The sequence below is a fragment of the Epinephelus moara genome, chromosome 18 (genome assembly GCF_006386435.1).
Source record: "Epinephelus moara isolate mb chromosome 18, YSFRI_EMoa_1.0, whole genome shotgun sequence".
Classification (NCBI taxonomy): domain Eukaryota; kingdom Metazoa; phylum Chordata; class Actinopteri; order Perciformes; family Serranidae; genus Epinephelus; species Epinephelus moara.
The window spans coordinates 28,902,647-28,926,519 of NC_065523.1; the positions used below are offsets into that span (position 1 = coordinate 28,902,647).

A 23,873-nucleotide genomic window follows, 5' to 3' on the forward strand; every position below is an offset into this window, starting at 1 on the left:
CGACAATGAGCAGCATCAGAAACACACTGATTTGTAACATGAAAGTGTTTTTTTCAGTGTTTTTACCAGTTTCAATCACTTGGTTCATTTGCTCTGGAAAGGATGAGACCTCTGCGAATAATTCGGCTCCCGGTAGAAATGTGTCTAGATCTTCAGTTAGCAGAGAAAAAAGGTGAGCACACAGTAGGTGCTAGGCAATGAGCACCTACTAATCGTCGGAAAAAAACAGATTTTTAATGTGAAACTGCTTTCAGTGTTTTTACTGGTTTTAATCACATAATCTTTGTTTTGGAGAGGAAGAGACCTCTGCAGGATAATCCTGCTCACAAAAAAAACCCTCCTGAACAATAAACATAGAAGGAATTCTAACTAGGAAAAGTTTCAACTGGTTGCAATCTACAATCCCCTCAGCTAGATGCCACTAAATCCCCCTAAATCTTACAGGCTGCTCCTTTAATACATGTTTTGTATATACACCAATTTATTTGGAAAAATAAAAGATCACATCTACAAGTTTTACACCATTCAACAGAGACTTTATTTCCAGTTCAGCAAATAATTTACTGCCTTCAAAAGAGTGTATTCATATATGAAGCAAAGAAATGCTACTGATGATAAGAGAAGAATTAAGTCTACAAAGCAACAGTCTCCAAGATCCTTCATTTGGCACAGCGAATGAGACCACATTCACTGTTCAAACAATCAGTTGTAAATAAATACATAATGCATCACAGCAAGCAGCCAAGTTTGTAGTTTTTCATCAACATAGTGCATACAACATCAAATCTGATAACAATGATAACTGTCAATAACTATAATGATAATGGCAAGATTGAGCAGAAGCAATATAATTTACAATCAGTGCATGCTCTAAGCATAATGACATTCATGTCCTCACCTTTTCCTTATATGTCGTGTGACACTGGGTGACGATGCACTCCAGAAACAGCGAAGAATAAAATAAACACTGCCTTTGTAAACAGTATTGCAACAACAGATGAAACACTTAGGGACATTAAATTATTTAACATTATATTTTGGCACTGAATTTTCATTACATATATAATGAAAATATATAACCTCCCGCCACCATGTATAAGTGTATATAGTATGAGGCTTATATATATAATTTTTTTTATATATATATCAACCTCAATCAATATTAAGTCAGATATTTACATTCAATTTGTGTGTGTGTATGTGTGTGTTACACAGAGAAAGACAAAGTGAGGAAGAGAGAAAAATGACTGTGTTGATCTCAAACTTCTTCTCATGATCAAAATTAAAGTATTCTTCCCTTTTACTGTAACACTTTGTAAAATGTAACATGAGCAACTCTAAAAACTAAAGAAAAACATTCAGTGTGTACTCTATGCTCATGACTGCAACTTTTAGCAGTTACAAATGAAGTATTGCCAACCTCTCTAATGTTTTGGCCTCGTAATAATTTTAACTTAATAAATAAACCAATTTACCTTTGCCCTTTTTACCTCTCCTGTTCTTTTGCCTCCATCACTGTTATTTCTTTGTTAATTATCAATTTCTTACCCTTCATAAGGCACCAGTCCTAATGATACAGAAAGTTGGACCGTGAAGTAGGACCCACGTTTGGCATACCACCGTATCAGTGCAACAAATCAAAAATAAAGCACTTCCACAAATTGATAAACCAGAGATACTGTGATGGCAAAACATAAAGATAATCTGAAATGAATGATAAAAGGGGAGTGAGGCCTTATAATACTAAGGAATTTTTCTTCCAAAACATTTTGAATCTTTCTGCGTTTTTTAAATTCTCACCAAAAGATTTTCTCCTTTAAATGGACACTTCATACTCCCGTGTATCCTGAGGGCAAAGAAATCAACCAGTAAAAAATAGTTTAAAAAAACTTAAGTTTAGATATAAAGATACATATAAAATACTCTAAAGTTTAGTAATAAAAACAGCCGAATACTCACCCCTGCCTCATAAAGAGGGTTGTTGAAATCGGACTCAACTGTAATGGGACTGTAGGAGTGTGTGTGAGAGAGAGACTTCCAGAAGAGCGGCTTCCATTCTAGTCTGCAGATGCTATGAGCGAGAAAATAAAATGACACATGACCACACGAATAAAGGCTAAAATTTAAACATTATTGTGAACTGAGGTGAAGAAATGTAAAAGCAGTGTTATGAATCAGTCAAGGATTAAAAGTCACTTTAGCTACTTGCATTACTCACTTTGTATAGTACATGTAGATTCCTCCGATCAGGAGGATGACCAAGATGATTGGCAGGATTATTGCCAAAGCAATGTTCTCACTGAGGATCTGATGAGACGGCTCGAATGATTGAGACACTGTGAAACAGTCACAGAGTTGTCATAAAAAGAAGCTGATGAAGATGTTTTTGTGCTGATTTGATTATTAATCTAAAATAATATCAAACACATTAATATAAGCTGCTAAATCTGGAAAACCTTTACCTTTTTAATACACAAATTAGCACTTACATTTCATTTGCTAGAGCTAAATTGTCTAACATCGCCTATATGTTAGACATATATGACGTCATGCCAACAACAGTAATTTGTGGTTAGAAAAATGGCAATTGATTACAATTGTGGAGATACGTGAAACTGGCAAAATTGATTTCAGTCACCATTTTCAGCCGTAATTGTAGCGTTTAAAGAGATATAGTCAAACACGGTGGTCCGACCTGTTTGGCGTTTCTGATGTGCTTGTTTTATGCACTTTGTTGTTTTGTTATCATATTTGATAAACTAAATCTACCTGGACGGAAGCTAAACAATATACTGCTGTGGATGATTTGAGACGAAACTACCCTGTCCAACTTCTCACACTGCACAAGTCAGTATGCTGTAAACTACATGTAAGTGCAGGCCTAGCAACACAATCATCACTGCATAAATTGCACGATATATTTAGTGAAGTACATTGAAACAGTGTTTGTAAAAGCTGTTGTATCCCCCATGGTGCCAGTGTACAACAATACAACTTGACTTTTGTAGCAGTGTTGATCACAGTGTTGTTCATGATACCACCACTAGATGGTGCCAATGTGAGATTTTCAAATCTTACATGTGGCTTTAAATGTCTAAAATGACCTATTTGACTTTATGCACATCACAAATGGGAGAAGAGAGAATAAATCACCTTCTAATTTATGATCATCCAAAAGCTCCTCATATGCCACTGTGTCAAATGAAGAAAAGAGACACAGAAGAGAAAAAAAATATTAGAAAATTACACCTGAAGTCTTAAATGCACCTTCAGGATCTCATTACTATTTTTTCATGCAGGTGTAAAACATTGTTAAAGAGAGCTTATCTTAAAAACCTAACCTCCTTAATTCAAATCTGAACACAGTGAATGTTTCGGGCCATTGTCCTTTTCTGTTCCCTGATAGAAAACAGTGGTAGGCCTATAAGATAGTCCAGAGACTGTGATAACCTTTACCTTTGCAAAAGGGTGGCGGGCTGTTCCACTGGGAGGGATGGCCGGGAACACAACTGATGATGACCTCACCGATAAGTTCGTACCCTTCATAACAGAAGAAACGCAGAGTTTCTCCTGCCTGGTAGCTGTGCTTGTACAAGGTTTGGTAACCATTGTCAGGGACCCCAGGGTTTGGGCATGGGTCATATTTTACTGTTCAGAGCACAAAACACAGCAACGTATTTGCAGTTAATGTCTAAATTTTCAGTAATAAGCATCATATGCACACAGACATAAATCAGTAGAGTGCAGGAAACAGACTTACAGACACACTTCGGGCTGCGGTCGCTCCATTTGGGGGTGCCGGTGTCTCGTCCGTGGCATGAGATTTGGCTGGGACCTTCCAGCTGATAACCCTGGTTACAAGAGAAACGTACGACTGTTCCAACTGCAAAACCTGCTTCGGGGCGCACAGAGCGCGCTCCGTTTACAACCTCTCCTGGGTCAGGACACTGCTGGACTGTGGGGGACACAGTGGAACACATATATTAGCATTTAACTTGATTCTGACTTCATCAAAAACTGTTCAATACAAAGAACAGAGGTGCAATAGCAGCACAGGTGATGACTGCATTTAATGTTTTTGACAAAAGTTACAAATCTGGATCTTTTAAATATGTCCCACCACTTGTCTGACCTTTGACACATGTAGGTGGACTGTTGCTCCAGGACAGGTCCCACTGGCAGGTGATGATGTCGGAGCCGCTGATGTCATATCCCGGTTGGCACTGATAGGTCAGCACACTGCCTCTCACAGGGGAGGAGTGGGACGAGCTGATCCACCCAAAGGCAATTTGAGGGAGGGTAGGGCAGGTGTCGTTGGGCTCGACCTCTGCGTAACACGGACAGAGAGAAATGAAAGAAATGAAAAGAGGTTGTTCACGATGTCTTTCTCCGCAGGGACACACAACACTTGTCCTGACTTTTATGCTTTGAGCCATAAAACCAGCTACTTAAAGGTTCGCCGTGTAAGATTTAGGGGGATTTAGCGGCGTCCAGCGGTGAGGACTTCAGATTGCAACCAGCTGAAACTCCTCATGGCTATAATTCCCTCAGTGTTCATTGTTCAGGAGGTTTTTACTGGGAGCCAATTTATCCTCTGCAAAACAAACACACATGGTGATTTAAACTGACAAAAATACTGAATAAAGCAGTTCCACGTTACAAATCAGTGTTTTTCTGATGCTGCTCATTGCCAATAGGCCTCTAACAATAGTGGCCAACACAGAAATGTGAATAGCCCTATCTGGAGCAAGTGTTTGGTTTGTTTGTATTGGGCTACTGTAGAATGTAATATCCCCCTAAATCCTACACACGGAACCTTTAAAGTAATAAGATTTTTATTCAAATAAATGTCTGTTAAGTCATTATCTACTGCTGAATAAGATAACGCAAAGAGGATTGAGCCCATTGATAAAAGCATTGCAGTATTTATATACTGTATTTGTAGTATTAAGAGCTGGGTGTTGAGGGTGACATGTGCTGAGAAAATGCTGCATTAAATAACCGCAAATGCAAAGTTAAAAGCTTTTCACTGGTGAAACACAAGTTGACTTTTATTATAAAGGGATCACAGGAAATGCAATGTGTTTTTCAGTGAGCATAGCACTTACTACCATCATTCATCAAAAGTGCATCTATAAAACAAGACAACAGTCATTTTTGGCTTTCATTAACAGCAGATCACAGTATTGCAGAGAGTGGTGGAACATTAAGGAGCAGCCACAATGAGCTGTTAGATGAAAAACTACAGGCGACAGACAGCACACCTCTAACCTAGCGAGGTGACAAACTTCTTTCACTGTCCCCCGCTGTCTGCAGACTCATGTCATGTGCAGCATACAATCAGATAACGGTTGCTCACAGAAGAATGGGAAGAGGCTAATTGTTGTACGACTTCTTCATTACAATCACAATAGTTTGTTTTGCTGCCCCCAGAACTCTGTGACCTGAATATGAAACCACATTTGCTGTTACCACCACTAACTACAGATGTCGCCAAATCAACCACAACAGAAATCTTTGAGACTGCCACTTTAAGGAGTGTACTTACCACGATAATGGATGAGGAATCCCTGACTCAAGATGAAACTGGAATCATCTGGATCGCTCTGAAACTGTATGGTGACTTCTGACCCCCCAGACACAACCTGGAAACGCTCTTTGGACCCCAGGTATTGTCTGATCACATGGGACATGAGATCCCGTCCGTCGAAAACGGTCAGCACGTCAGTGTGGCGGATATTTAAACTTTAAGAAGGAGAGATGAGAATAAAAAAGAGCAATGAGGATTCACCTCAGACAGATTCTGTTTTTTTTTTTTCTTTAAAGACGAGCAGTCCACCCACCTGACGCATTTAATAGTCAGTACACAGTACAGAAAGGAAAGACAGGAGAGGCAAATTATATAAAGCTGCTACATGTTATCCTGTCTCGTTCAGGTGCAATTTACATGTGTACAAAGGATGTGTCGTATAGTCTATGTACAATCTGTAAATACACATTCATCACAAAAGAAATGTGCTGTTAGAGGAAAATAAATCATGAGCTGAAATTGTGTATATGTGGCGCACACAAGTTGAATTTGACAACAGGATGCAGGTTCAATTGAGTTTTGCAATTCATTTGGCAATGAAATGAGTGCTGATCCTATTACTGTATGTACTTTGATTACATTTAATACATGATTAATTAATACAAAGTTAATAATAATAATTTAATACATTACATGTACATTTTTTTAATGATAATTGTTTGGGTTTTTTGCCTTAATTTGATAGGACAGCTTAAGCGTGAATGTAGGAAAAGGGGATGACACTGTTCATACGTATACTTATGAAAAGTAATGCACAACAATTCGTATATAACCCACATAATTATAAGCTGGTAATTTGTGTATAATCCATGTAATTAGGAAGGCTGTGATCATGTGACAATGCACTGATGGGATGTAAGAAGGAAGTACCATAAAGACCAAAAGTCTGTGTAAGGGGGCAGCTTGGGGTGGTGGATAGGTCAAACGATACAGGACTTCCCCCAAGACACTGGCATTCTGAGCCATGTAAAAGTAAGTAAACTACAAGCTATTTTAAGTTATGCTGTCACCATGTTTCTCTTCCTGAACCTAACCTACATACCTTATGTTAAGTATGTGACATCATTTGTGGGTTGCTAATTTGTTAGATATCACATAAACCATTGCATGAGGATACACTGAATTGATTAATCAACAATTACCAACTGGAAGATGTTCAAATCAGGGAATGACCCCTGAAGTTTGGTCAAAGTTATGTGATATACATTACCATTTTGAACTCTTACAGCCTCTCGCACTCAAACATTTACTAAGAATTTGCAGAATTTGGGTGCAAAATCTGTGAGATATTTTGTCTGACTGTGGATGGCGTGACAAATAATACAAGATGTTACATAATGTAGTATTGAACCATGTTCTCCTGTGAATAAAAAGTCAGTCTGATTGCCAGCCTAGATTTAGCTTTCCAGTGGTTTGATTCAGTGAGTAAAATACAAAGTTGGTATCTAGGTCATTAAAAAAGTACATGCATGTAATAACCATCCTCCTCACTATGGCACCTCGTGGGCTCAGTGAAACTATGAACTCAGCAAATAAGAAAATTAGAAGCAACGTCCGTGAAGTGAAGGAATTATGTTGCTATATTTGGGCACTGCATTTTTGCTAATTTCTTTATGACATAAGCAAGACAGTATGCAATTATTCAATGTGCTGACACATACAAAAATACACACACACACACACACACACACACACACACACACACACACACACACACAAACATGGCTGGTTACTTTTTAACAGCATAACTTACATCTGGACATCCAGTTCAATACGTTTCTCCTCATTGCCATGGATCTGCCATACGCAGTCTAGCCCCTTGGAGTAGCTCTGGGGCCAATCAGGAGACAGGATGGTGCCCGACGGCTCGGTCAGCTCCCCTCCACACAGAGCTTGCAGGGCGGAAGAGAGAAAAGAAGACAAAGTGAAGTGAGGACGTGGACTGGGAGACAGAGAGAACGATGAAAGGGATGATGAAATAACAGCAGAGGCTGGAAAAAGAAAAGCAACTGGAGAAAAATGAATTATAAATGGAGGGAGAAAATAAAGACAGTAAAACAATCAAGGAGAGATGATAAAGATTTCAGAGGGCACATAAAAAAGAAAGACGGGCTAAGTAGAATATGGCATCATAAGCAGCAGCTTACTTAAAACTTTCATTAGTTACCCATCCGTGCTGTTTCCATGGCATCATTAAAAACAGTTACCTTATCTGCAGCCTGCTTGTTGAATATTATTCTGCAGCTATATTTCAATCACAGAATATGAACATAAAAGTCTATGACACTCATTTTGACACTCATTACCTCACATTAACCACAGCAACCTGTCCTCGTAGGGATACAGTACAAACAGCTAGGAAAGTGTGTCAGTAGGGAGATGACAACTGCAGTGATAGGAGCCAAATGCAGCACTTCTATTTCCATACAAACCCTTTAGCCTGTGAGAACACATTCAGATTGATTGTGTTTGGAGGATGCTTCTGACTTCACATACAATGCCGGGACTTGCTCTCATATGAAGCACCCCCTATTAAAACTGAGGCATGCAACTGTGAAGCACACAAACACATGTGGGCATCGGATGTAGAGTAAATCCACGATTCTTCAAAGCCACATGTGATGGAATAAAACAGTGCATTATACATGCACTTGCTTGGGAACATTTTAACAACAACATTTATCAAAATGTATTTCTGTGAGAGCATACCAGGCAAATATGAGCAGAATAAACACAAGCGCTCCCAACCACCAGCTGAGCCCTCATTTTTTGAAGCAGTTTCCATTCTGAGAACGACAGTCCTCCACCATACATGGATGCTCAGAACAACGACGAAAACTCTGACCTCTTCACTATGCATAGCACTAAAGTAACCAATATCCCACCATCCACCTTCCTGCGCTTCACTGTCTATGAATCTACAAGCAAAAATACTACACAGCATATGGCTTTCAGAATATCTTTCGCTTGGCTGAAACTATAGCACCTGTGTTTTCAGCCAGTCCCTGACCCAGTGCAACGTCTCTGCCAGTTTTAAATCTGTCACAGTCTCTCTGTTGCTCTCACTTTTCACAGCATGCCAGCAGATCAGCAGATGACACAGTCAGCGTGGCTGTAGCCTTCAAGCTACAACATCTTGAGGCTTCAGGCACCCATCTCAACACAATACAGTTTGAATATTAATGAATCAAATGACTTTCTCACTTCATGCAAAAACTTACAAAACTCCATGTGTTTTGGAAATTAGTACTACTAAGTTTGGATATCAGAGGGTTCGGTTAAATTAAGAAAATGAAGCCCAGAAACAACAGAAGGAAGGATAAGGAATAATGAAGGTTGTAATTATGATTAGAGAAATAAAAAACAATTTGATTTCCCAAACTGCTGGCATGAGGATTGACATCATAAGCATTAATTTTGGCAATGAAGCAGGGGACACATCTCCTTCGTTGTATAGAAACTTACAGAGGACTCTTGGTGCAGAAAAAAATCACCATATTGCAGGAAAGCAAGTGTTTCACACTCAAAATTTTCCAGCAGAAGGCCGCCAATTCCCTCATTTCATAGGTGCACCCCTTGTACTCCTTCAGACATTAAAATGAAACCTACACCATTGGCTGACACAGTGGATTCACTAATACAACCAAAGCCCAATCCATAATCTTACCTCTGCACACAGGCTCACTATCATTCCAGTGGGGATTGCTGGGGTCGACACACTCAATCGTCCCCGAACCTTGCTCCATGACAAAGCCTGGAGAGCAGGTGAATGCAACAGTGGTGCCCAGCTGATATGTGATGTCGCTGCTGCTGAAATTTCCATGAGGCATGTAGGGCTCCCAGCAGTGTTCATCATCGAAAGCTAAAAATTAAAAGGACAAAAAGAAGTGTACTGATCAGAAAAAAGTATTTCCCTATTTCCTTTTTTTTTTGCATTCTAGTCTTGACGAAATTAAGCAACCATACCCATTTTAATTGAGGAGGGAGCAGTGTCACTTTTCACTTGGGATGACCCAGAATCTCAAACCCTCTTGGCTAGAAAGAGCCCAGGTGTAAGGCACTAAAAGCTTAAGCAGTGAGTATCTCCGAAGCCTTAAATAAATCCCACTGAAGCGTGGGCAGACTGTAAGCACTTATGTGGCTCATGATGGCCCTCTTAAACACGACAACAAATTAATGAAAAGAAAGCCTTGGTTTTTCTAGCCCATTAAAACCCAATTCCCACTTCAAATATAACATGAAAACTGTTAATTATCCATCGAAATTATTTATAACTTATCAAGATTAGAAAGGTCAAGCTTTCAAGAGTTTTTTGAACAGGTTGGATTCCGACATGGAAGCAAAGCAATGTACTGCTGTGGATGAGGGTCAGCAACAAAATGTATTTTAGCCATCGAAAAAAATCATTTAAAATGCATGCTATATTGAGTTTTTCTTTCACTGCTTTACCATTCCATCAGACAGTGATTTCCGAAGGGAAAGCCGTTAAGGCCCTAAAGTCCCCATTTATGCTCTTGCCAAAGAGCCACCAGACTCCATTGACACAAACAACAATTTAAGCTTGATGAAAAGGGGAGCTGTCGGTCTCCTGTTGCTTCATTAGTCACACAATAACACAAACAAAATGTGCTCAAGGTAGTGGTATACCAAACACTCCTGCGTTCAACAATGTTAAATCACTATTTTTCTCAGTGGAGCCTGGCTTTGACAAGAGTGATATGATGACTCCATTTTCCAGTTGAAAATCACTATCTGACATTAAGGCAAAGCAGCGAAAATATTCTTCATATGGCGTACACTTGGCTAATATACATTATATTGCTGACCCCTCCACAACAGTACATCGCTTAGCTTCCATGTCAGACTCCAGCCTGCTTCTCCAAACTGGAAGCATGTCGACTAACATCTACTGTATGTAATATACTGTCTATGGATGAGTATCTCATACAACCCCACTTAAAAAAAAAATCCAAACTATCCCTTTAAATATTACACAATAATGAGTTCAGAGGGATGTGCAGTGACACATTGCCTTTGCGTTTTGCTGAATGTGGAAAAGACCTTGTGTAAAGCTGAGCATCCAAAGTCTCTCGGCTCACCCTCGTATCGCAGTGCCAGCAGCAGAGGGATGGAGGAAGAATCAGCTGTGAGCTCCAGGTACAGTGTGGAGCTCTCACTCAGCAACCCACGCTCTGGGACATCATCCAGGTCTGAGTCAAAGAGCGGTGGAGACAGGGAACTGTTTCCACTGCGCACAATTAACCTGAGAGGAATAAACCACAAAGATCTAAGCTTGAGAAGAGAGAAACTTGTTCAGATCAGTGTCTGAATGTGCATGGATAGCAGATTGAAGGTTATCAACATCAACAAGTCTGGTGTCACATGTGACACGTAGAACAATAAATGTTGAACAATAAAAACCAAACCTCGAAAATGTTGTTTTCATTCAGTTAGAAGTTGAAGAGGTTTGTTTTTTCCATTTTTCTTTTTTAGATATGAGATGAACAGTTTTCTTTCTGCATTATTTATGATAACATAACCTATAATGTTTTCTTATATTTAAATGATGAAAGAAATTGCTGAGTGGTGTTGTGTGAAAAGTACAAAATTTGCATTATGGCTGCACTGATCTTACTTTAAGAAGAACACAGATATGTGGAGAGATGCTAGAACTAAATTTATAAACCTATTTTTGTTGATTCTGTGATACACAAATTAGTGGAAACAAACTTACTTATCATCATCTTCATCCAGAGCAATTCTCTCAAAGTGTAGGTGGAGTCTGTGTCCCTCTTTGGCTTCAATCAACCAGTGGCAGCTCAGGTTATTTCCATTACTGTGGTTGCTGACAGATGGAGGAGGTGGAGACAGTATCCGTCCCACTGTTGCATTACGAATCCACCCTCCACAAGACACAGCTGAGGAAAGATGATACCCCACTTATTATATTCCAAAATCACCCACCTTAGCAATCATGCTGTAACCAAAGACTAGACAGCATGAGTTTACTGACCGACACATTGTGGCTCAGGAGTGCTCCAGTGTGGTTGTGTTGTGTTGACACAAGTGGCCACCTCATGGCCGCGAACCTGGAAACCTGGGTCACAGTGGAAGTGTGCTTGACCTCCAGGATGGATGTCTGTCACTGTGACTCCGCCGCCCTCAGGAGACTGAGGGAACGGGCAGGACAGCAGAAAGGCTGTGGATGTTGATAAATCAGGAAGGAAATTAAATCTATTTTGTAAACAGGAAGATGAATAAATGAAAAAAGCAAGATTTTTACATAGATCTAAGTGTGTGGATGCTTTTTTCAGTAATATTGATAGTGTTATAGCTCGTGAGTGGTGTTTTTTTTTAGTAGAAGTAGAAGATTAAAAAAAATGTTTAAAAAGTTTAAAAAAAAATTACTTTTTTCTGTCACATTTTTAATATATTCTAATCTGTTATACACTCTGTGTGCACACAACATAAACTTCTGACAGTTACACTTTACCACGATTTCTTTCCACATTCTATGAAACAATCAGTTGGATGGTGATCGTTAATCTGTAGGTCTGTGTAATGCTGTCATCCTGTCTTTCCCTCCACCTCCCACACTACCATGGTAGTCCCAGGTGAACAGTCTTCCTGTCTCTTCACCAGTATCATCATGGGTACGCCTGTCACGATAACTAATTTTGGTGGATACTACATTGCCCCAGAAATAATTGCGATAAATGATATAATCTATACAATTGTCATTTTAAGGCCATTTCATTCCACTGATACACCCTTTCAAAGAGCAACAAACTTTTAATTCTTGAGAATATTCACACATTGAAACTGTAATGTGAAAAAAATATCCTAAATAAATAAAAAAATAAATAAAATAACTGTCTCAGCATTTTTCTCTGCTCATTCAACTTAAGCACTCTGTGAAATTGCTTTGGGGCTGCATCCAAGTTTTATAATGGTAGGGAAAATCGTGCTATTTATTCTGGCATCATGTTGGCTAAATGTTTGGTGACATTCTTACTTGAGCAAACATGCGTGTAAACACAAGGGTAATACTGTATGTTATATGAACATGCATTCATTTATTTTCTGTAACTGCTTATCATAGTGCAGGGTCATAGAGGGGGCTGGAGCCTATCCCAGCTGACAGTGGGCAAGAGGCAGGGTACACCCTGGACAGGCCGCCAGACTATCACAGGACTGACACATAGAGACAGACAACCATTCACACTCACTTTCACACCTACGGGCAATTTAGAGTCACCTAACCTGCGTGTATTTGGATTGTGGGAGGAAGCCAGAGAATCCAGAGAAAACCCACAATGACACCCACACAGAAGGGCCCCAGCCGGCTGGTAGATTTGAACCCGGAACCCTCATTCTGTGAGGTGACAGTGCCAACCACTCCACCATGCCACATTACATGGACGTAACCTCGAAATTTTTTGCTGACCTATTATGACAGGCCCAATCATGGGTTCTTGTTTCATGAGTCCAATCAGCAAAACCTCTCCCTGCTGCTTTCTTAATTCCTAATAAATGTTATAAATTTCTAATCTTTTTCTCTCCATTGAACTTAACCCGCAGTGTAGAGCTCAGCGCTGCTTGGCTAAACAAAAGAGGGCTCAGAGAACACACTGAAGAATGTGCAGCTCAGAAATTCTCACCAAGAAACTTTTAAAATGAAAGAGTTGAAACATGTAATGAAAAGTGCTGAGGTGGTCTGATTCTTCACTATTGCTCCCACATCTACCATGCCTGTATGCTTGGAAATATGCAGGCATGCAAGTTTTAATTCCACATTAAAACTTCTTCATGCATACAGGAAAATGAAAATCAGTTAAATTATCTTACTGTTGAAGAAGAAAATATATCTAAAGTTATAAAAATTGAAACCCAAAGGTTTAATTTACCTTGATAGTGGAGGCTGAACACACCATGGTTGCTCTGTCGCAGACTGCGATAGTGTATGTACACCTGATTGGTTGTACTGCGAATCACCTGACCCTCTCTCATCAGGGTCTCGTTGGCTAACAGCTCTGGTCCCAAACCTCCATAGCCCATGATCGTCAGAGACTCTTTCTTGGAAAGGTTAACCTTTCTCACCTAAAGGAAAAAGGAGGAAGTGATGTCATGCAACTGGTGCTGGCAGCTGTCTTTTATAAATAAACTTGTCCAGTAACAAGTGAAGTAATCACTAAGTCACTGACACTGATCCCGAGCCTTACCCAACTCATGACATACCTAATATACCTGTCATATTGCATCTTTGGGATGAACAAATGAAAAACATTAGAAGATGCGCTTTGTGAATGGTCTTAATTTAATTTAATAATGAGAGGCACTGCATTTGTTTTTTGGCTACATTAAGTCTACATATTCAGTTCCAAGACACAATTAAAACAAACTATTTTACAGTGGAAAAATGTCTTTGAAAAAATGTAATATTTGACAAGATGAATGTTTGTGGATTCATCAGAGATAAGGCTCATTACCTGAATTTCCACACCATAACCTGCATACACAGTAATGCTGTAGGTGCATTCCAGAGGGGAAAATGATGAGGATGATGACGCAGGATCTGGTGACTCGACAACATCCTCCATTGCTGACAAAGTCGCATTGCATTGTACTGTGAAGAGATGGAAAAGTAAAAATGCAAGTTGGGAAATACATCTAATGCTTTTGAAATTCACTTCATACAGGAAAGCTTCCGCAAGTTACGTATGAGTTTTTATAGCAACAACATGACTTAAATAGTTTCACCTAGTGTAGTTTAAGAAGTTTGCTTCTCGGCAGTTTCTGAGCAAAGAGAGATAAATAGCTGTTTTTATCAGCTGATACTTTCACAGCCAGTGAAAGTTGCACTGTGCAAAGGCAAGTCAACATGCATGTAGCCCAGTGCACATGGGAGACATTAAACCAGCTCTTCTCATCCCTTTAAAAGCTGTGTCCTCCCCACTACAGCATACTGACAGGTTCGCAACTTCTCCAATAGGCTATGCTATACTCTTAATAATCTCTTTTGTTGGTTGCAATTATTAAAATTGTATTAACTTTTATTTGGCTACATTTCATAGCACAAATTTCCACTTCTACAGTTTATCTTTTGCCACTTAAAAAACATCTCTGCAGGCAATTTAATGACACAGACAGAAGCAGATGAGGCATTTTGCTGTTGCATCCCAGTAACCTTATGTTTTTTGGATGAGGATTGGTGGGAGCGATTGCTGCTGTGAGTATTCAGTGATGTGAAGATGAGAGAGAAGTTACAATGTCTTTTACTGAACTGTGTGAACTGTGTCCACTGATTCTTGAAGATGCCTCCTACACTCCTGATCGTCTACACTGCACAAACTGAGAAATTATTAAAATTTCTAGTTACCAAGTAAATGTTGCATATGCAGCAGCACAAAGGAAAAGCAGTACCTGGTGCTGGTTGCTCACAATTTATTCAAGGTTCTGCATTAATTGAGGCGTGTGTACATGTGCTGGGATTAAATGATTACTCAAATTAGAGGGTGCAGGTGGGAAATACCTCTCTTGCTGATGTGTAGCAATGCTGTCGTGATTTAGTAAACTGAAAGGAAGACCTTGATCCTGCAAGCAATTGTGTCTGGCTGACGCTGACAAGAATTATAACCATACAGGTCAGACTCTGCCTGGCTGACTGGAATTAAAACTGTATTTCTAGTGTGCGAACAAATGTGCTCACTGGCTGAGGAATGTATAAAACAGATTGTATGAGTTTTTTTAAAGCTGATTTTTGACAGGTCTTCTTGGGTTTGCATCCTTCAGTGTTAACGACAAAAAACAAAAAACACAACCCATGCTAGTAAACTCTTTCAAGTAGGTCAGTGTTGAGAGATGCAAATCATAGTCATCCTTGACACCAAAATAGCTGTGCACTGCTGGATAGCCAGTGACACCCACCCCCACTGTGCAAATCATCAAAGTACCAAAAGGATAAAGGGAAACATCACTGAGCTCCACAAAAATCTCCCAGTGCAGTGAATCTTGAAGCCTTTGTGGTAAGCATATGCTAAAAATATGTACATAAAGCTACAATGAAGACAATATTTCTGTTATCCTGCTTTAAACCTTTTCAAATTTCATGAATGTGGCAGCAAATGATGATTGCATCATTATTGTAGTTTCGGTTGGGGCTTGAATGGGAAGAGAAAATGTTGCCAGTACTGTAATCTAGCAACTAAATGTATGCATTGTTGATAAGACATGTTTTTCTTGGGTTTATTGGTGTTTAGATGACCAACAATGCCTATTATAATGACACAGACACATTTCTCTGTCGAGAGAAATAGCAAACACGTCTGAATGCTGAGGCCATTTTGATGCCAAATGCCAAAGTGAGTTGGCTGCACCACACCCACCCTAGACTGGTCCCCCCTGGCCACTACAGTCTATCCATGTGAGTGCCACAGCCACTCTCATACAATCACTGCCCTCCTTCATGAAAATAATCAAAAATTATTAGAAGCCTCTGTGTGGTGTCTTTAAAATTCAGAAGTCTTGTTTCCAGGAAATGTTTTGTTCCTTATAATCAAAGTACTCCATCACATTAAAAGTGTATACTTGTCCTTTTAAGGAATATTACAACTACCTTATCTGAAGAACAATGGATAACTTCACACATTTATATATGGATACATACAGATTAGTCTATGCACATGAGATAATTAACATTAAATGTAAAATGGGAAGCCAAAGTATATCAATATGCAATTCTTTAAAGGTACAGTTGGTAACTTCTATGAAAACAAGTTGTCATATTTGCTGAAACCGTCATTCTGAAATATGTTCAAATATTTTTTCAGAAACATATCTGACCATAATGTTTTGCTGTAAAATGAGGAAGCTGGTCTGGCTGGTGGGTGGTGCTTGGTACTCCAGTTTAATGGTATCCAATATGGTGGCAACTTTCTCATTTTATAGCAAAACAGTACGCTAAAATATGTTTCTGAAAACATGTGAGGCAAGAAATGCCTCAATGCGGTAACTGATTGGTTGTCTTCATTCACATGCAGTAAGGCCATTAGATATCTCCACGATTGAATGCAAATTCAGCCATCCCTGTGAATTCTGTGTGACCTTGCAATTTTGTCCAGTCACTGCAATATTACTGCAAATTTGACTATTTAAAAAGGGTAAAATCTAATTTCATCTGAGACATCGTTAACTGCTAGCATCACGTGGCAAATGTTACCCAACAGTTACTGACAGAGTTGAGCCATTTCGGTGTTGGCGTAAGATTAACAGCTCGGTGTCGGATGTTAACTGCTGCTGCGGGGCTTCTGCCTAAGTGACAAAATGTAATGAGCAGTGATGTGCTGGATTAGCTCATGCTATCTGGGCAGAGAGAGCAGGAGGAGAGCCTCTCACAGGGACGGTCCTTCAGTGCTGCGTCGAATCGCACCAACAGCTGATGGATTGTTGACCCTACAACCCCGCTACCACCACGAATAGATTCTGATTCTGTTAGAAACACTGAATGCTCATAATTATACGCTCAGAATCTGAGACGGTATCACAACTATTTTTGTAGTTTTCACTTGCCCCCACAATTTAATTGCCAAAGAATGCCCATAAACATCACAGTGCTCACTGCAATTTTTTTGAAAAATTGCCGTAAAATCAGGCATGTCAGGCTGCAACACTCACAGAAACAGCCTGCGAAATCCTGAAGGGACTGATTAGACATACTACAAGGCTATAAAGTCAGCACAGGAGTATATTTTTTCACAAATTATCCATCTAATTTAGTGCAGTGTGAATATAGTGACAATATGGAAAAGTTATTTCCATTTAAGTTATCGACTATAGCTTTAACCCTCATATTGACATAGTTTTCAACTAGCCTATATACTACAACAGCATAATAAAATCAGTCTCTAATACTGAATATTGCAGAGTGAAGCTCTAAGCCAGTGTCTACTGCAAGTCTACATATTGTCCAAAATATCCACATATTATTTGTGTGAGGCTAATTTATAGTATATTTTCTGTCACAATAACTACCAGCCATAGTATAGCCTAATCATTTTATCTAAGACAAGGGGCAAGGAGCAGCCCATTCCTGCCTCATCTTTGGCTTGTGGGACAAAGAAAACATAATCTGATCCTGATAATAACAATCTGGTTTATCATCACTAAGCGGTAGTTGTTAGTAACAGTACACCAATTAAACTGGGTAAAAATGAAAAGTAACTCCTACCAGTGAGTACTGGCTGAGTTGAAGCATCGCCTTGGGTGAAGCTGTGGTGTATCGGATTGCCCCGCATTAAATTATTTTATTGGCCGCATGACTGAAACTGCTGCTATGCTTCGGTAGAATCAAATTATTGACCAGCCATTGTAATACAAATGGCATCTGGAGAGGAAAGGGTTTCACAGTCCATTTCGCTGACAATCAACAGAAACAAACAAAAAAAATAACTTATCACTTTTCACTTATATGGCAGATTTTAATAAGTGAAGTAATTCATCTGACGGTGTTGACTGAGCATGGACACAGGTAGGTGACAATGAAAATTCTGGCTGCTCAGATGCAGCAGCTCTCTATAATTGTCAAACACAGATTTGAGTTTAGCAGATGTGCTTTTGTACTGCAGTATCACATAATTCTTTCATGGCAGATAATATATAATTAATTGTGTCCCCAACATGTAATGGCATTTAAAAGTTCTTTTCAGAAAAGTTAGAGGCATAGTTTGACATTTTTGGGAAACAAAGCTTATTTGCTTTCTTGCTGAGAGTCAGATGTGACGATTAACACTATTCTAATTTCTGTGCTGTAAATTTGCAGCTGGACCCAGCTGCCAGTCAGCATTAGCTTGTACTGTAAATGACAGTGTCCACAGATAAAAAAAGAATCTGACCACCAGGACCTCTAACTAACAGATTATCATGTTTATTTAATAATTTGTACCAAAACCTAAGTGTATGTTGAGGGTTATGTGATATTCTAACCTGCTATTTAGTAGGTTAAAACAGTATGCACGATTTTTAGTGGGTCTGAAACCTTAGTATGAAAACATTATATATCCCACAGTGCAATGCGGTAGAGGACAACATTCTTAATAGACAGCGACCGAGACACCGCTGTAATGTCAATTACACTTCCTTTTAAGTGTAGGTACGTAAGAAGTGTACGATTTAACTTTGCTATGCATGTTAAAGTTTAAAAATTATTTTTAAATTAGCGGTAGAGCTAAGTTTGGCACAGGTTACCATGGTTACAAGGTGGCCCTCAGGAAGTGACGCAGGGATTACAGCTCAGTGCATCCAAAGAGATACATACTATTGTTTTTGTACACACAGGTATGTTGAACAATAGTACACATATTGTGTATGTAGTGCATAGTACCCGATTGTGGATGCAGCTTATCACATGGTGGGGAACAGTAACTTCCTGGAGTCTCCAGTGGTTACCCAGTGACTGGACAACTTGTCAAGAAGTAGTCCAGCAGATAACCCGCAGTTTCTTTTTTGTTTTTCAACTTCAATTACATGCAGAATAAAAAACAAGGCACAGTAAGTAAATGAGTGAGATTTAGAGGTGCTGCTGACTGGATTCTGTTATCCTTGGACAGACCCATGCTAACAGTTTCCCTGTTTCCGGTCACTTTGCTAAGCTGAGCTAACAGGCTGCAGCTTCGTATTTCCGTACATACATGAGAGCAATATCAATGTATCAATATCCCATCACACCCTTGGCAAGTAAGAGAATAAGTCTACTTCCAAACTGCTAGCAAATCAGATTTGTTTCTCAAATCAGATATTCAAGACATACTGTCCACACTTGGATTTGTGTGTACAGACAGCACCAGCCTGGTTGCTGTGGTAATGACTTGGCGTCAGTAACCACAGAGCTCCAGTGCAGAAACATGAGAAATGACAGCTAACAACAACAATTACTGTTTTGAACACAGAATGAATAATTGAGAAAATGAATAAATAATCTCAGAAAACATCAAGTCACAGATTTATCATAATGGATTCATTTTACAAAGACGCCAAAATAGACACTGCGATTCAAGGTTGGATTATTAACCGCTTCTGAGAGCGATACGATTGCACCAGATTCCTCACTGGAGCTGCTTGGAAGTTAATGTTAGCTTCTGGGCAAAACTGAATAATTCTCTCTCATGCAGCGTTCCAGAGATCATCAACGTTTGTAATGTTATACTGTATATGACATCACTGACCCCAGAGTTAACTTCTATAGTGTCCAGTGTGTCAGATTTTTCTCATTAGTCCTGCTGGTGGTGAGACCATAGGGTGAGACAGACTTGTGCAAGCAGCTCAGCTGGAAAAACTCTGCTTCAGCGATACAGTAATGTAACACAAAAGACACTCTGAAATCCGATTTGCGTGGCCAGAGCATCTGGACTGAGACACATCTGAAGACTCCAATTGGAATTGCATTTCAATCAACTTTCAAATGTGTGTCCAGACTTTGTAAAACGTATCTGGAAACAATCTCGAGATGCCAAAAACCCATTTAGGGCTGGCAGTCTTAGCAATGCCTAACAGTAATTCCCTAAATACCAGACTATTCCTTTAGGGTGTGATTGTTTTGTCAATGACTGGTAAACATGTTTGATATATATTCCTCGCTATTTAGAGGGTGTTAATAGGGGTTGAAATGACAGTTCCCAGTAGAAACACAATAAAAAACAATGGTAAAACTGAGTAAGTAGGTGACAAATACACCGACACTGACACACATATACACACACACCTCACTGATCATTCATCTCGCATGACATTTCTCTCTAAATCAGCTGACCCACCTCCTACGTGCTCAGTCACATTTCTCTCATTTGTAGCCGTTGCTGTAATGGTGTCTTTTATTTCATGACCAGAATGAGTAACAGCTCTCATCCACCTGCAGTGAGAGCTGCACAGGCACCCCAGCCAGAGGAGATGCCGTAATACTGTTTCACTTAAGTCTATTTCTGACAAGGATGCTACTCTGTTCTCCACCACTCCTGATTAGTATTCTGGTCATGATGGCATTGTTGACTGACTGATTTGTCAAATTAATGCTTCTCTTCTTATGATATTAGGACAATAACAGGGCTGATATTAGTATTTATGGCCTCACCTGGTTGCTCTTTATTCAGTCAAGAAGTTGTTTTCATGCTCACTGATTACATTTAATTTGTTGTTTGTTGTAATAATAACTAACAGACAAAGAGGATTTTTAGACTTTATTGTTAAGATTCTTATTGATACAGAACTTTTCATGTGGCAATGTCAACTAAGAGGACACTAATTGCGAATGAGTCTTGTGACGATAGACCAATCCCAAGATACAAGTCCCCCTTTTACGCTTCATATCTCACTGGTTTCAAAGCATCAAAATCTTTTTGTAAGTCATGTGCTTTTCTTTATCTCCATATATCTTGTAGTCTGTGACTGATATAGATTTTACAAAGGAAATAAATAAAGGATAATGATTTTTGCTTGGATTAAAATCATTGGTGCACTTCACAGAAAGCATTATGGGGAAAAGTGCACATTGTAGGTAGCAAAGTTAGTCACTCAAGCTACCATATACAGACCCTGCTCTCTCCAGATTTAACAGGAAAAGGATGATCATCCTGTTTAACCTAACCCAGACACCTCCACTGGCCTGTGCTGTATTTTCTGGACACGCCATATGTGCAACTATTTTCTGTGCCAGCTATCCCCACCATCAAGTCAAAGATGCACATGTCTATGAAAGACATATAACTGATACTGCACATCTGGCTGCGGTCATCTCACAGCAGTTCAAGCTGGTAAACCAATCTGCTTTCTGGCTTTAGGTTATGGAGGAGCGATGGGGAAGAAGAGGTGGGTTCCCTGACTTCATCTTCATCAGCATTTAGTGTACACTCTCATTTCTTTGTGTTCCTCTGAACATTTAAAGCATGGATCCTGAAAGAACAAGAATCACATTATCTTGCAGTAGTAAGACCAGAAACATCAACAAACATGTCTGTACTTTATATGTTCTCAACTTACTTTTACCGAACATAAATGCTCCAAAGTTAGTTAGTTTTTAGTGAGGGAAGAATCTAAAATCAATACTGAAAACTGAGTATGCTACGTCACTTCATATTATTAGCAGGTAGCTATGTTGACTCCATAGCTATCTTAAAAATGAGCATTAAATTACGAAAGACTGGTTATGTAGCTGTTTTACAATTTTCTAAAAAATATATGTAAAGTACATGTACAACTTTTCCTTTACCCGTAACTGAAATTGTAAGGTAACCTGTTGATGTTTAGTCATTAATATTTTATGAGTGTTTCATGTTACCTTGTCTGTCAAGATCCTCTTGTTACTCTTTCTTCAAAGAGAGGCAGAGAAGAGAAATGACTAAAGTCACGACGGGCACCATAGTGTTTCAGTTGGAATTTGTCGTCACTGCCGGCGCCACCGAAATCTGAGCAGCTCTAGGACAGCTGAATCATTTGCTCAAACATTTCTTTCACATTGCTTTTGCAGAATCATATCAACTGGCATCAATAAACACAGACTCAGAGGACACAAAGTGTTGGCATGCAGGTACCTGGCATGTGCATCGTGGTTATGGTGGTTGTGGTGATGAGAGTGGTGGTTGTCTCCTCCTCTATGGGCAGCGAGGACATGGTATTCCTTGACCCTGTCTGGCCAGCAGCAGAAGAGGAGCTTAAAGCTGTGGTGAGCAGCCCTGGTGATATGACTGTCGCTGTTGACTCGGTCTGCCCAAGTCCAGGCACAGCCTGTGTCGGGTTAGTGGTAGTACCTGCAGAGTCCAAAGGTTCAACTTAATATGTGTCATTTCCAATGATCATTCACCCATATTGTACTTCAGCTTCATTATGCTTAAAAAGCCATAAAGACCTGTGTTAATGTACCTGTGCTTGCAGAAGCCTCTCCTAAGTATTCCTTACTCTGCAGGGCAGCATGGATCAGGTCACCCAGAGGGTAAGAATCTGGGGTTGATGTTGGTGGTGTATCAGGCTCAGGAGTCATAAAGCTCATACCTGAAATAGCCATAACTTATTATTGCTTTGGTATTTGCAAAAGCATAAACCTAAATGGCGGGACATGGAAAGCAAATGCATAGAAGAATATTTTTTCCCCTACATTTGAGACAAGCAAAGTCTGCATTAGTACATGTTTGTGGTGGAACAACAAGGGTGCATGCTCAGAGAACACATACACACATACAGTTAGTTACCTGAAACTAGGTGGATCATGGTGACAGAAAGCATCACAGCAAGGCGTGTGAACCCCATGGCTTTGAATGAAACTGAATGACCTGGGAAGGTTAAAGTGAGCAATTGATTAGCAAACTATAATGACATAATATAAATAGAACAATTACTTTATCTTGTACTGTAATGTAATTGCCTATTAGAGGCTTACAGTTACTGCAGGAGGCATAGAAATAATCCATGTTCACTGGAGTGCTAATGAATATCACATTATTAGTCACAATATCTAAAACACTCTCCCAATCCAGGTACAGAGCATATGTTTACATCACACAGGCCACAATGACTCGGATTAGATCGTTGTAAAAGCTCAGCGCCATCAATTTGGAAAATATCAGTTCATACGATACAGAAGCGTAAAAGACAATGTAATAAAAGTAATTCTGCAGGTCTAAGGAAAAAGGCCAGGTACACACCGCACACGGTAGGTTAAGTATTCAGGCTTCCCCCTGCATTTTCTCACCCAAATCTGCAATAACATGCCCGAAAATGCGCTATTCCAAAATTCACCAACGGAGCCTACCCTCGCCGCAGGTAGCCTCTAAGCCTTATTCTATTATCAACCTGTTAATGGTAATGTGTCAAAAAGCACCTCCGCTGTAATTCGAGGCGTTTCCTCGGTGAAAATGCCAGCCTGGTGTGTGACAAAATGATGGGGCTAAACGAGGCAGCATCACTCACACCTCCCCCGGCCCTCTTTGTGCGGAGGACGATTTTTGGCATCAGTCATCACCACTGTGAGACCGACAACCATCTCAGCAACATTGAAAGGTGCCTGCCGCTTACCTTTGTCTTCCAGGCTGCGTCCTCCTGTGTTCTTCTACTTGGACAGTATCCTGTTGCTTTAGGCCCCGAGAACACGGCGGGGTTTGTGCTGGTGAGATGCCCCTAGCTGGTTACCGTGTGGTTGACGCATTCGGCTATGATGTGAGGGCATTTGTGTTGAAGCTCCAGGTGCGCCCTAGCGGTCGCACTCGGTAACTGCAGCGGCGCGCGGGAAGATATCCACATTTTG

The 23,873-nt window shown here is 39.8% G+C and overlaps 1 protein-coding gene across 1 annotated transcript; it reads right to left on the reverse strand.

Annotated features, from left to right (window-relative positions):
* Positions 1-514: 514 nt before the first annotated feature.
* sez6l2 (seizure related 6 homolog (mouse)-like 2) lies at positions 515-23,778 on the reverse strand. The gene is made up of 19 exons (XM_050070087.1): positions 23,645-23,778; positions 22,822-22,902; positions 22,496-22,624; positions 22,168-22,383; positions 14,080-14,216; positions 13,498-13,690; positions 11,604-11,789; positions 11,325-11,508; positions 10,690-10,853; positions 9,258-9,452; positions 7,344-7,482; positions 5,549-5,745; positions 4,133-4,327; positions 3,761-3,955; positions 3,457-3,648; positions 3,154-3,192; positions 2,219-2,336; positions 1,960-2,071; positions 515-1,846 (listed from the first exon to the last, which is right to left on the reverse strand). Exons 2-19 carry the CDS (start codon positions 22,877-22,879, stop codon positions 1,817-1,819), a joined length of 2,679 nt encoding a protein of 892 aa, XP_049926044.1. The 5' UTR covers positions 22,880-22,902; positions 23,645-23,778; the 3' UTR covers positions 515-1,816.
* Between the last annotated feature and the right edge of the window lie 95 nt (positions 23,779-23,873).

What these genes read in the sequence shown, in the direction of transcription:
- sez6l2 (XM_050070087.1), bottom strand. Translation starts at nt 22,879, where the DNA reads ATGGGGTTCACACGCCTTGCTGTGATGCTTTCTGTCACCATGATCCAC. An exon ending in CATGATCCACCTAGTTTCAG is followed by an intron (nt 22,625 to 22,821) that starts GTAACTAACTGT and finishes TGGCTATTTCAG; the next exon opens with GTATGAGCTTTATGACTCCT. An exon ending in ATTGAACTGGATGTCCAGAT is followed by an intron (nt 5,746 to 7,343) that starts GTAAGTTATGCT and finishes TCCTTCTTAAAG; the next exon opens with TTTAAATATCCGCCACACTG.